The sequence below is a fragment of the Strix uralensis genome, chromosome 9, assembly GCF_047716275.1.
Source record: "Strix uralensis isolate ZFMK-TIS-50842 chromosome 9, bStrUra1, whole genome shotgun sequence".
Lineage (NCBI taxonomy): Eukaryota > Metazoa > Chordata > Aves > Strigiformes > Strigidae > Strix > Strix uralensis.
The window spans coordinates 6,967,295-6,982,165 of record NC_133980.1 but is presented as its reverse complement, the minus strand read 5'-3'; the positions used below and the strand labels follow the sequence as shown (position 1 = coordinate 6,982,165).

Genomic DNA, 14,871 nt, shown 5'->3' with positions numbered 1-14,871 from the left:
AGTCTTTCAAACCAGAGCAAATCACAGCTCTGGGCATTCAACACCATCAACATTCAACCACTTCTGAGGAAAAGGATAGCAATGCATCACCAGGAAGGGAAAATGTTACTAATGGTTCAAAGCATTGGTCTTATTCTGTCTTATGGCTCTGTCAGATCCCAGACAGACACATACTCGCTCTGGGCTGCAGCTGTGGTGGGAGGCTGGAGAACAGAGGGTTTGAATTTCTGCACTGTTGGGACTTGAAATTGTCCATCTTTGGGATTTAGAGTTTACAGACAGATCTCAGGGAAGATACTGAAAATCCAAACCCTGGCTGCACTGAGTCAGTGTAACCAGGATAAGCAAATAAGACAGAGATGTCTGAAAGAAATCACAGGGGTGGAGGGTCAAGGTATTTTCAGAGTCTATATTTCCAAGTGATTTGAATTAAAATTTCAGAAGGCATCTCCTCTGAGAGAAAGTCTGAGTATTGCCTCAGTTAGCTGTCAGATCAGTGGCTCTTAATAAAGTTTTCCAAGTACAGAATGTTTTCAGAAAGTAACCAAAATGCCCAAAATTATAGACAGACTAGGTTTCATCTCTTTCAAATGCTTGCGAGGCAAAACAAAAGATAAATATTCATACCACTTTTATGTTGTGCCAGAATAGTCTCTAAATCTCTCACACCTGCCTACAGATCGTATGAGAATCTTTTGCAATACAAACTCTACGTATGATACGAATGATATATATTTACACAATTACATACATATTTCCTGCCACATTTAGTAAACATTGATAATTAGATGAAGGCAAAGCATCAATGATGTATTTACAACTAACCTTTTCTCTGTACTTCTCCAGCACTTATCCTCCCCATTTTCAGATAATAGACTTAAATATCAAAGAGAGTTTTCCAAAGTTTTTTCAAAAGTCAGGATTTTAATCCACAGTTACGTGCTTGAATTACCAGTGCAATTTTCACAACTCTGAATGACCACAGTTCAGAGGCTGCTGAGAAAGGATCGCAGCTAAAAGTTAGACCAAGTACACAGATACCTAAATATTTATTAAAGGCTCATTAGAAGTTTGTTGGTGGTACCAAAAAGATTCCACATATTTCAACAGACAGTGGCTAAAATTTCATTACAAATTCAGTAAAATAAAGTATCCTCTTTCAGTGTATTCATATGTATGTATGTACATACATCCTTTATATTTCTTTGAATAATTTACTTTCAGTATAATCTTAACAGAAATCAAGCTAACATTTAAAAGTGGACTGGTATCCCATATTATGCCACACAAATCTGTGCATAATTCAGTATTAGGGAATAAAATTTACTGAATCCATGAAAATCTGCTCTCTGCCATTTTAAAATTTGGTGCTTCAAAATTTGTTTGCATTCTGAACATAGTTTTGCATTTCATTTTTGACAACTCAGATAACTATTTGCTTTGAGGTATCTTGTTCCAAGCAGAACTTACTGTTTCTTTCATAATACAAGAATATTTTTCTATATATATCTGAGCAAAGAAATGAAAAGCATCATCAAATATTTCTTTTCTGCTTTACTTTTTTCCAAAATTTAATTTCAGCATATTCAGTATGTTCTTAGGAAAAAATTCTCTTTAAATAGAGGAGACAGGAAAACACTCGGGAAGCTTGGAAGTTTTTTTGTTCGATTTTTTTGTTCGTTTGTGGAGTGAGTTTTTTTTAAATCAGCTCTAATTAAGAATGTTACGCTAGGTTACAAAACACATTACTAAGAAGGAGGATTAAATCTGATGATTAAAAATTGATGTGGTGTGGATTACTGCCTGTCAATTGTGCTAGAACTATTTTGAAAAGCTCGGTATTTCTCAGTACGCTCATCACATGACACTGATTGTAGGAGCCTAAAAAGAACCTTCACACACATCTAGTTACAAGGTAGTTATTTGTATTTTTGCTATTGAATTAATTTACATATATTGGAAAGCGAAAAAGAACATAAAGGAGTTTATAGAATCAGCTATAAACGCAAAACTCTGGAAAGCTGACAGCTACACTACCACCAATGAAGTTTGGCTTTTGCAATAGAAACAGCTGTTGCACCTAATGAAAGCACTCAAAAATTTTCTCTAATGCAGCAGAATTATAGCAGTGCCTATTTTCCAAATGGTTAAAGGGTCTGTCAGAATTGCCATTACAAACCACTGTTTTCAGAGTTTTATATTCTAGAGTCAGCCATAAAAAATTCATTCAGGCTGAAATCTGACATAGAAGGGCACAAAGCCTGACACACAAACACTTTTCCTTTTGTCACAGTGGAGGGCTTATCAAATTAATCTGGGCAATTTTGAATTCACAGGACTGACAAAGTAGTAATATATGTGTAGCTTCAAGTGTTTTGGGTGCTATGCTGCTCATCCAATTCACTGACAAATTTATGTTTTTAAGCAAACTGATTTATCAAATAGGCTAATTATTTTTGGAAGCTTTAAATACAAAGAGATGAAAAATGACCTCATAATTAGCTGGAGAAAAGAGAACATCACTGCAGAGAAGATACCTTTCTCAGTCTTACCAGGCTACGGACTCTCCAGTCCCAAGGAGAGCTGACCCAGGGCAGCCTAGATTACTTTGGGAGATTAAGAACTATCCTTCTACAGAGGCTTTACCCACGTACTAGATATCCCTGAAGAATGCCTCAGAGGCAGGAAAAACAGGCTGGGTCAGTCTCCCAAAATCCCTATTCTTCAGGATTTTACTGACACTTTTCCTTGCAGTCCGCTGGATAAAATGTGAGCTTTGTATTAGTGATGTGGGGAAACAGACACCTGGGGTCTAAGACCTTTCAAGCAATTAACAGATGCACCGAGTCCCAGTCTACTTCAGGAACATGGGCATTCCTAAAAAAATTTTTACCTCCTTCCTTCCTTTTATAGTTGTCAGAAATTCCCAAACAGAACTTGCTGGTGACTAGACTGCTGGGTTTACAGAGGAATCAAGACATCATACTAGGGCTTAGGAATTTTTTTTTATTATTATTGTCTCTGTCTAAATTGTGTTATAGTTTGAGTTGTGAAGGTACTTAAATATCACACCATCAGCATTACATGAGAATGGACTTCTCTGAAGCCACTCTTATGAATGGGAAGCCCACCTAAAGTCGTCAATAGGAAACATTATGGGAAAGAGCATCAAACCCTCTCTTTTAAAGAGGCTTAAGTCTTCACCAGTGAACAGAGGTAGAAATGTATTTTTGCTTACTGGATTTTAAAGTGTAAATTCTCTTCTCAATTCAAATTAGATTTCAATTTATTATTTTAACAAAACTGATTTAGCTCAGTGGTTTAATCAATGATCTCTGATGCACAAGGCTCAGCAGTAATGAACAGGAAACTTCCAAAATAGATTGAGGGGAACTAATCTAATAATTCAGCTCAGTCCCACAAGACTTGGTCCAGCTACTGGGTCTTAAGCAGATGGGGACACTACCATAATAGCGAGGTCTGGCCATTATCGACTAGCTTCTTTGTTGAGACCTGACATGAACATGAATCCCGGGACTATCAGTAAAGTTTGATCCTGAGTAACTCAGGGAACCAGGTCTCTGCATGGCCATTACAGGACTTTATAGCAGCTGCACAGAGGCATTGGGGTTTAGAGTATCTCAGATACATGAAATGGCAGGAAGGCTCCCCCTTTCCTTTATAGGGCCTTTGTTTCCTGCAGTCTTGTAAGAGAAAAAGAAATAAAAAGAGATGACTTCCCTATCCCATAAGAATAAATTCATTAATAAAGCCTCACAATCTTGTTACAGTGAGAGGCATTTTGTTAAATAAATAGATACTTTAGAGCCTATCAACCAGAAACTTTTGACATCCAAAGAGAGAAGAGCCATATAAGTGCAAGTGCCAGTATGGCTCTGCTTCCCCTATGAAGATAATAATGTAGTTCTAACTCTCTCCTCCATTTAGCCCCTAGGCTTTCATAGCAGTTTCATAGGATCCTCTTAACATCATTTGAACAGTCAAAGGAGAGACAGGAGTTGGCAAATAAACACTTTCCTACACTTCCACATGTGAGACACTTCATAAAACCTTCACATCTGAGTTTACCTCAAGGGCATCACATACTTTGCAATTTAGATAAGTTATTATGCCCATCATTTGCTGAGCTCAGTGGAATGCCTGTTTCATAAATCTGAAAGCAGAGCAAACATGGATGAGTGAATAAAAGAACAGATGTAACTTACATAAGGATAAGTATATAACAAAAGCTGCACTAATATATGTGAATATGAAATGAAGTAAAATTAGCCTAAAGTATTATATAATCTTTTAGTCAGGCACACAGATTTTCAGCAGTTGACCTCTGTTTACTACATCTCTGCCTCCTGCAACAGCAGGGGAACACTATCTGATGAACTGTGCTCTTCCACTGACATTATCTCTTAATTGAAAATCAAGCCATGGAAAAGGGCCATACACTTGCTAGGGTTTTGGTCAGCCAGAGGAGCAAGGAGGGAGATTCATAGTATGTTGATGGAAAGTGGACGTGTTGCTGAATAGTATTGTTCTGGCTAGTACGACAGTTATTTGATGTATGTGACTTTGTAACGTCTTGTAAAGTCATCCAAGCCCATGCCACAGCCACCAGGAACTGCACTTGTTCTCAAAGCACACAAGCTTCAAAAGTTGTTGCGTTTTGGTGCACTCTTTTGACTCAAACTTGGCTATTCCTGAATTAATAAAAAGGAAACTGGTTCCTGGTTTGTTCTCTTCTGAGGACTGTGATGCAGCCACACGTTTCATGAACGCATGGACCCATTGTGAAAAGGGAAAGCAAGGGATGGGAAAGCACATTTTCTGAAACAGAAGTGGAAGTCTAATGTGTAACATATAATGTGTAATGAAGTCAGAAAAGTGCAAATGCAAAAGGAAAATAGTATTAGTGGCACTGATTCAGGCAGACTGAGAATGAAGGAAACTAAGAGCAGAGCAACCAGGTAAAACTACAAAAATTTTTGTTCAAGTTGACCAAAGATTGGCTTCATGCTAAGATTAGAAAAAACATATTAAGACATTCTGGAAAGGATTAACTCAGAATCAGCAACAGCCTCGAGAGGGATAGGAAGTAACTGTGGCAGATTTCTAACCTGGCACTGAATGAAGTTTTCAGAGCAGGCAGAGGAAGTTAGGAGAGTACATGAGTAGAAAATGAGATCTGCCCCACTGAATCTGAAGCAATACAAAAGAAATGTAGGAACCAAAAAGTGCCATTAATAAATTCAGCCCCACTGTAGGGACAATAAAAGTGTGACAGCATTCACAGAGCTCTTTGTGAAAGAGAGAGGTGACAGTGGGATTTCAGCAGTTATCAATACTCCTGGTCCCTAAAATCAATTTCTGCCCTCATGAGTCTCTGGTTCTTTGTGTCTTGCATACAAGAGAAGAAAAGATGCCCCAGCAAGATGTCTACATAGCCCTCAGCTACAGTGGAAGAAGCAATTGCATCCTACCCGTTTCCCACCCTCCAGACACCAGCATTTAATATAAAGCTGAGCTATTTAGCGACCACACACTAAACAGCTATACCTCCGCATCACAGCTAGACCAGTATTGCAATATAAAAACAAAGATTCTCACTACTAAGAAACAGTGAGCTTTTGGGCATACAAGGTTTTATTCAAGTCTGAAGCAGACTTGGGAAGTTTCAAGTTTGCTGTTCCACACCAGAAGGAAAGTTTCTGTACGTAAAAGCATGGTTTTTTCCAGCTAAATCAGTTGGTCTAATAACAGATATCATCTATACCCATAAATGCTTAGGCCATCACAGCTACAACAAAACACTGCTAATGCTATTGGGAACTAGTGTTTTGTGATGAGAAAGGCTTTGGTCTATTCCACCAAGCTATATGGTATGATAAGTCACTGGAATAATATTAAATACAGCAAATCTAGCAACTGAGCAGTAAATGTCCTAAACATTGGAATAATGTAGCTGGTTGTAGCTGCCTGGCAGTTAAATCACAGGCAATTCTGGACATTAATAATCCCCACGTAAGGATTTAGATAAACATTTCCCCAGCCCTTGCTAATCATGCTGTCAGTTATAAATGAGCAGTCTGCTTACCTGCTGCCCTCTACCAGAGGAGGTGTCCAGCCCTATAAACACTTGCTACCAGGTATTGTTACTGCTGTGAAAAATAGCATGAGTCAATAAGACTGCTCATAGCAAACACTGCACTGGACAGTGATTTCAAGAGAGCTTATAAAGTCCAAAAGGACTGTCTGAGTTGTAAGGTAGTTAATAAATGTAATTCATTACCAGCATCAATATTATTCTTATTCAGTTCCTCATCAACAAACACTCTTTTTTTCTATCTGCTTTTAGCATTGAAGCTTTGTTAGAGTGCTAAGAACCTACTGGCAAACACTGCCTTTCAGTGTTTCACTGAACTTACTCCTTTACAATGGAAATGCACTACGGAGCTGTCTGTCAGACTTGTTTCTTTAAAGAAAGGCAGTGAGTACAAACGAGGCATGTGAAAACACAGAAATGGAGCATGAGGGACAACGTATTTATCTTTGGCATCGGCATGTGAAGCTATGAGCATTTCTAGAAGTGGGTGGGTCCAGGGACAGAGTTGCGCAGTCAGTGGGGTTACATTGCCAAACAAACGTAGGGAAGTGACTCTGGCCTGCCCATGGCATTTCGGATCATGCGTTACTCTGCAAACCCCTTCCAAAAGCAGCCATAGCAGCTCAAATGCTCTTCACTTAACACACAAACAGTAAAATCGTGATTTTTTTTTTTTTCCCCCAATACTGAGAAACCTTTGTTCTAACTGACCTTAATGGAAGGTACAGACTGGGATTTAATTTTTATTAAAATATGAGTAGCTTTTCTCAAGCTTTTCCTCTGTGCTCTATACAGCCATCCCTACTTACTCATAGACCCTTCAAGTACTGTTTCTTTGGTATATTCACTCCAAAGAGTGCTTTAGCAAGTAGCTCTGGGAGACAAAAGAAAATGTTGAGAGGTACTTCATGTTTAAAGGCAGCTCATTTGCCTTCTATTACTAATAGCTCTCAAGTAATAAAAATAGATTCTGTATGCCAGAAGATCCTTTTTGCCATTACATGTTATTTATAGCTCCTGCATATATTTTCAAAAGGACCTGTTTCTTATTTGAGAGTGACTCCCTGATCTGTACTGGGATTTCGGATGTTTAGGCATTATAGAGAATGCATACACATGCACCCATGCAAGACGTACTTTTACAGTTTTACAGTTTACAGGGTCTGCTTTCTGGTTATCCATCTACATTTTTTTCTAAACAAAGTTATTTTCCTACAGGAGTTTGTCCTTGTGGGATCTTGGCTGTTTCTCATTTTGTTCTAAACTCTTTAGCAGGTACTATAACAGACATTTTGCATTTGTATTTAAATTCATGCTGATCTTTTAAGAAAGACACATGTGTTTTCAAGTTAACTTGTGATGAGAATAGCTCCCCCATTTTTGGATAAGCTGCGAAGCTTCCTTTGTCTTACAGTTAGTAAGCCATTGAACATGGACATCTGTTCCTTGGAACAGCCCCCTTGCAGCAAAGGTTGACAAGTTTCATGACATCTGTGGCCCATCAGGACTTGGACAAAACCATGCTGAATGATGGATAGCATCACAGTGTTCCCCCATCGTAGTTGGTACACATCATGTAATTAGGAACAGTATGTGGGATGTCTTATCCCAATGAGTGCATAGGAAGGGCAAAGAATATACTTATATTGTGGTATTTCAGGGCAAAACCAGATGTATCCAGGCAAGTTACTGCAACCAGAAATGCAGTAAGTTTTTCAGAAAAGGAGATGTGAATTTCCCATGAAGCCCTGCTTTGAAGAGGAGGTTGGTCTAGATGACCTCCAGAGGTCCCTTACACTGAAATCTTTCGATGATTGTAATTGAGCTCAGCCAGCAAGTGCTGCTTACATATCCCTCCACACCACGAGTGAATCAATCAGGATGGCATCCAGAGAGCAGGGCTGAACGCTCACAGCAGCAAGTCTCTCCCCTTTATCTATCACCAGACAACATGTACAAAAGGGCGAGATTAGAAGTATTTTTACATGCTCCAAACAAGGCCTGTATTGTTCCTTATCTTTGTGTGGATCTATATAATGTCATTTTCAAAAACTCCTGTAGGTCCAAATCAAATCCTAAACCGAAGGGAAAACATATTTTGCCTCACCTGATTAGACCCTCTGCGGTTCACCCCTCCAGCTAATCCTGTTGCATTGCTTGTTGCTCTCTGTTTTCATAAACTCCATTAGATAAGTGCACCAAAACCATGTGTTCATGATTCTGCCCAAACTTAGAGAATGATGGCAAACCATTTCAGTTAAGAATGAGGTGATCACCTCAGTATCCACATGGACCACAGATCATTTTCTTCTCCCAGCAAACTCAGAACCAGGATTCAGAGCAGACTAATTGACTTACAGTCCATCCAGGTACTTCTGGTGCACTAATTATGCTTTTCACTTTCTCACTCCATGTCAGAATAAAAACACCTTGATGTGTGGCACTGAGGAAAGGCAGACACAACCTCACTCATTCAGCTGATTTTCCCCAAGAATAAAAGAACAGAAATACTTTTGAGACATGGCCTGTCGGTGCTGCAGCTCTGTGCTGGTGTCTCAACAACACAGCAAAGGTTGTGCCATCGAGGCCAGCAGCTTCTTGGTCTGAGGGCACACACAGAGGTTTTGTCCTTCCCATTCATTCCTCCGGCTTAAAAAACAGTGTCACTTCCTCCAGGTGGGCCAAACAAGTTTGCTTTTCTTGTCCTGTTTCTTGTTTTCATTCAGCTACCAGCCTAGGGATCTCTCTATCCTAACTTAATTCCCCTAAGCACAGGCAAGCAGACCCAGCATTAACCCATTGCTCTGATTCCCCAGGTACCTTTCTGGACACATGGGTGTAAAACTGAAGGCAGACAGTTGAAACACCAACAGTACATATCTGTACTCTTGCATAAACCTAGGTGTTTTCTCAAAGTTAATTCCCTTGCTTTTTGTTCTGTCCCTCCCCAAATCAACAATTTCCACAAAATATTATCAATGCAAGAATTTGAAGCACAAAGGAGAATTTTGGGACAATGTGAAATAAATGCAATATTAACATAAAGAGCACAAAATAAACTCTACTGAGTACCTGATTCATTTTCAAATTTCTGTCCCCAGACCCCTACACTTCTCTGCTTAGCTTGATCCCAAAGGACCTATAGGTACCACACAGATATGCTGTAGAATAAGCATGTAATTTCCTTTAAAGGCATCTTTTGTTTCTATTTCTTCCCTCTTTCCATTTGATCTTCATTCTGTCCATTCCCTTTTTTTCCTGCTTCCTGCAGCTGATCACAGGGGCCAGACTAAATAGAGAGAGAAAAATCCAGTGAAAGAAATAGGGTCAGGGGCAGCCTGAAATCAGAAACTAATGAGGAAGAAATGGGAGGAACTTGAATACATGGGCAGTCGTGCACCAAGGAGCCTCGAGCTGTGCCAGGGCTGTAGACATTGATCCAAAGTAGAAATGCTGCCACTGCACTGCTGGGAGTAACGGGGGGCAAACGCTCAGGATATCTTGAAAGTAAAATGTCATAGCAGTGGAGGATTAAAAATAGGTTGAAGCCCAATTTGTCTTCATAAGTTCTCAGGTCACCAGGCACTTGAGACAAGACTATTAAGACACTGTATAGCTGGGTAGATGGGAGAAGCATGGTTTCATATGTTCAGGAGAGTATTTAAGAGACTTCACTCCAAGGATGTCAAGCAGCAAGTTCAGCTACCAAGAGCTGAGCACAGCCCCTGCAGATGGGATGCGATGCTGCTGACCAGCTCCCAGCCACAGACTGTAGCACACACGGACACGATGTGGACTGGGGGGGTTAGAGGTGGGGAAACATAATCCAGGTACATATAGTGCCAAGGTCTGACCCAACGTTGTTGATCTCTGTGTGGGTTGGGATCAGGCCGAAAATGACTCCCGTGAATCACTGGCAACACCAGGAGCGAATGCTCTGCTGCGAACCAGGTCCTGCAGAGCTCTCTACTTGGGCTTCAGTGCTGCTTTAGCCTATATCGTAGCTGCAGGGTTCAGCTATATAACCCTGGGATTCAGGATTAGCATCAGTCTGTAGCCAGTTATTGCTCTGCTTGGTAGTAAGTCACAAGTCTTTTCCAAAATCCATTTTCCTACAACAGCTCTTGGTCTAACACTAATCATGTTGGGGCTGGCTACAAACTGTCTTTCTACCTACTCCCATCCACATGGATTCTTATTTAAACAGTTATTGGGAGGGAAAAAAAAAAAAAAAAAAAAGAAAAAAGTGAAGCTATTGATTTACAAAATTTGCATTTCCCAATGAGAGCCCTGAAGGTGGCTCACCGCAGTCCGACAGCAGAAGAGCGGGCACAAGGAGGTTTTAAATCAAGGCAAAAAGGCAGAACATAATGCTTCCAATTTACTTTCTTAAAATGAAATGTGCAAGCTAAAAAGCCATGAATAAGCACTACTGAACACTGCATCCACTGAAAAGAGATTTTTAAGCCATTCCTCGCCCCCCCCCCCCCACCTTATCTTGTCAAGAGACTGTATTTTCATTGTGTTTGTATGGTAATTTAAATCATGCTAGGGCTCAGAGCATACAGTGTAATTGTAAGTCAGCAAGGGTTTGAATGCCATCACTGCTGTGCAAATAACATCATCAGCTCATCAGCTGTGTCAGTAACATTGCAATTATGTAAGCAACTATTATTTCCACCCCTGATATGCCATATTACAACTTATTTTGGGGGCTGGAGCTGACAGGGATTCTACAAATATGAAAAGCACACAACAGCAGCCAAGCCATGGTTCAAGGTAGGAACATCATTCCACCGGGGCTTTCTGGTGGTATCACCAGCAGTGCAGCCACTGTGGGATGGTCCTAAAGCAGCCGCTGTAAAAACTGTGGCTTTTCTGGTGCCCCCTTTGCCCTCATCCCACAACCTACCCATCACCTGGCACCCTTTTCCCTTCTTCTTAACACCCTTTGTGCTCATCCAAACGCAAGCAAAATAGAAAAGATTACTTCTAACCACAGAAGACAGTTATGTAGACATTTTAATCTGGTCTGTTGCAGAAGAGTTTGGGGGGTTTGGTGGTTGTTTTTAATATGACTAAGCCCCTGGACTGGAGCTCGGCACTAAGTGATTAGTCTTTCTGAGACTTCCTGTGTGCTTTTGGCCAGATCAATGACTTCCTAAGCTTTTATTTCAGCTTCTTAAAAATGAGCCTAGCATAATGACTCCTTTCTCTAATCCTCCGCATGTTTATATGGTGAGCACGTCACAGCAGAGCCAGCCTGTGAGGCTGTCTTCAGAGAGCCCCAGCCTTCCCGTGCTCCTGTTGCAACGGACCTCTCTGCCACAAAGGAGCAAAAGCCCATGAGCAAGTGCCCATCAAGGTTCACCAGCATGGTAGAAAACTCTTTTCCATAGCATCATGCACGGTGCTACGTGAAGTCCATCAGCTGAAAATGTCACCCCTGCAAGCTTCGTGGGGAGGAGGTAGCAGAGCTCCTCTCCCAAACGCGCTCCCTGTGCCCTCGACACCCCAGGGAGGCAGATGTAATTGTCCATAAACTTTTCTGCTTGCCTCCTTTTCTCTCTCCCACACATGCAAACCCCTCACCAACACAAACCATGGCCAGAGCAGACAGCACAGCTTCAACTTCAGGGCTGAAGAGCACTTTAGTAACAGCTCAATATATGAATAAATACAATAGGAAGCCACACTCAGATTAATTCACAGTCAGCTGTTCTGTATTGTGCCTAAAGAAGCAATGCTCCTCTGAATGCATGTCAGGATGATAGATTCAGACTTTTAAAAAAAAAAAAAAATATTTCAGCTTAAAATGCAATTGGAAGATTGATTCTTTAGATCCCCACATTATATAGGGTCTAGGTCTTGAGTATAACTCAGTGTGAAGGGAGATGATTCTCATCTTCACCTCACAGAAACGCTGCATATCGCAAAAGCTGACAAAGGTTATGAATAAAGGTAAGGTATGGGGAGAGATAGCCATAAAATTATGAATGCCTGGTATTTACAGAATACCTGTACACAGTACTATTAATCTATATTTTTGGTTGTTTTGAAATCACCCCTGCAAGGAAGATGTGACTATCTGAATGTACTCTTTATTAGAATAATTACATTTTTATTTTGGGGGGGGACACTGAAGTCATCTATTCTTCTACTGTATTCACTAGTGTATTATATTCATGGGAAAACATATTTATTCAGAACTTCATTTTGATTTAATAGAAAAATGGTTCTTGCCACAGCAATGTGGAATACTCATTTTTCTCCATGTGTTGATTTTTGGCGTATAAATGCCAGAAGCCTCTGTTCTCTTTCCTTATCAAGAAAAACTTGCCTGAGATTAATTTCCTCATCATCCCTTCCTTTTAAAGTGGCTGTTTTTCAATGCCATTTAAAGACAGAGTTGTGATAAATTCCTGTTTTCAATGTACAGATTTCAATGAAAGGTCTATTCCACAGCAGTAAAGTAATTGAATCCAAATAGAAAGGGACGAAAAAAAAATTTATGAAATCAGGTACTGCTACTCCAGCCAATTGTATGAGAGGTGCCTTCATGTATTTTTCTTTCTAATGACAATTAGTTTTGAAATAAACTAATTGCAAAAGTTTTTAAAGTTTTTATAGAGGGGAAGGGACATGCTTCTGACACCGCTTCTTTATAATTGCAGATTGGACTAATTGAAGACTACTTATACCAAGTAGAAGACAATTACTTAAAGAACAAAAGGCTGAGAGCAGCTAAGAAGGAAAAAATGAAGAGTACTCAAAGTACACAGCAACATTAGAGACTAGGAAATACAAAACTGTCCCTCACCAGCATTAAAGACATGGCCACACAGCAAACAAGAAAATTAACACTGTAGATATTTGATAGACAGGTCAACAAAAGCCACCTTTCCACTTAATGAGCCTTCTCCTCACTATGGAATAACTTTAGCAAGACACTTCTGTACTTCATTAGTCTTAACTGGCTGGATAAAAAGTCCATGAAAGGCTTATTTTAAATTGTCTTGTTTATTTAAATAGTAACACCCAGTCAAAACGGGGCCTGTATTTTTCTGCTCTGAGAATATTCTGCATCCAAACTCTATAAAATCCTGCTGGCTTGATTATCACCCGAGAAGCACTGAAAACAGAGATCCCTCCATCCTTAGCTAAGAAAAATTCAGCCTCATATTGCGTTCTTTCCAATCTAATGCCTTACACTACAGATATTGGTACAATCTATAGATGAAAATTGGCATCCTGCAAGAAACACAACACTACAAAAAAAGAAAGAAAAAATAAAGGAGCCCAGCTGTTGCCCCATGGTTAAGAGTGTGAAGTCCTTCACTCTCGTCTGTGCCCTAAGGGTGATTTTTTCCCTCATTATATGGTAATTGTTTTTTTAAAAATGCACAAACACTCCAGGAAAGAGAATAACAGCACCTGCCTTCTCCAGTGCAAATCTGTTGGTTAAGGATCAGTGACACATTTGTGCTCCCACGGCAGCAGTTTGTTGCGTAGGCACATCTTACATCGCTTTGGTCTTCGTGGCAGCACAGGCTCCCAAATCCCCCGACACCTGTCACCAGTGAGCGAAGCAACGCACCTACTTTTCAATAGAGATCACCTTATCAGATGATGTTTGACAGGCAACCCCAGCTGATGTGTGCAGTCTCTTCTAAGGCTGCATCTCCTTTTTGTTCACTGTGTTTACTTTGTAAGAAAATAACCTCACCCTATGAAAACAGCATTCAGTTCATTATATTTTCTCACTCAAGGGTGACTTTAAAACAAAAAGATAGAAAGGAAAAATCCACCCCCCAGCCCTAAGATTTAATTAAAAATCCAGGACCTCAAAGGTATTTAGCCACTTAATTCCCATCATCTATTTATCACAGATAGGAGTCTAAATCCTACAGATTTTTAGCTGCTAGAGACCATCTTCCTAGGCTCTCATAAAAGATTTTTGAAAACTAAGAAAGAACTAGCAAAAAAGCTTTGATCGCCCTTTGTTCATTGTTAACAGAATAAGTATAAAGAAATCTTTTTGAGAAAATCTGAGCTAGTCTGAGCTCCTTAAACATGTGGGACAGAGAAGCAAAGAATTATTGCCCTTTGGAGATGGCATTATTTTGCTATGGAGTTGGTTTTGTCAGATGAAGTTTTATGACACATAGTGGCAATCATCCATCTTTGATGAGCAGACACACACTAAATCAGAAAGACTGCTCCCCACGGATCATCAAGTCACAGTCAACACACAGTTTGGTAAATCATGAGGCTCTTCAGCAAATACTCTTAATTGGATGCAAGCTGGCTTACAATTCTGCAATATTTAATGCAAAATCAGGTATTTCTACCTAGAATGATGAAAAATAATAAAGTGCACTGAAAACAGGTGATCTTTGGGAACAGAAAAGCAACACTGCCAGTGAAAAAGAGGCGTCTGTGCAACATGAACAAGTTGATCTGAGCACACCGAGAAAGACATACCAGTCTCATCGTGGAGCTTTGTGAGACACCCAGATCCGAGACAAGATGTGACATTTCACTTTTTAGGTATCAGGTAGGGCAGAAACTGTCTTATGCTGCAGATCAATACATCACTGAGAGAGAGAGGCCATAGCCCAAATCAATCTGTAAGGTGTCAGAAACATCTAGGCCAACACTTGGCTACAGTGCCCTTTAGCCTCCAGAAAGCCACAGACTAAAGCAGTTGTCAGGAGATGAAGTCAGCTATGAAACAACACAAAGCAAACACGAAA

At 40.0% G+C, this 14,871-nt stretch overlaps 1 protein-coding gene across 1 annotated transcript in view; it reads left to right on the top strand.

The window, feature by feature from the left end:
• The window catches only part of SPATA16 (spermatogenesis associated 16), an 81,908-nt gene extending 68,236 nt beyond the window's left edge, over window positions 1-13,672 (top strand). The window contains exon 10 of the mRNA XM_074878172.1: window positions 12,790-13,672. Coding sequence (XP_074734273.1) covers window positions 12,790-12,906 — 117 coding nt within the window. The 3' untranslated portion in view covers window positions 12,907-13,672. The remainder of the gene's footprint in view (window positions 1-12,789) is intronic.
• Window positions 13,673-14,871: the final 1,199 nt, after the last annotated feature.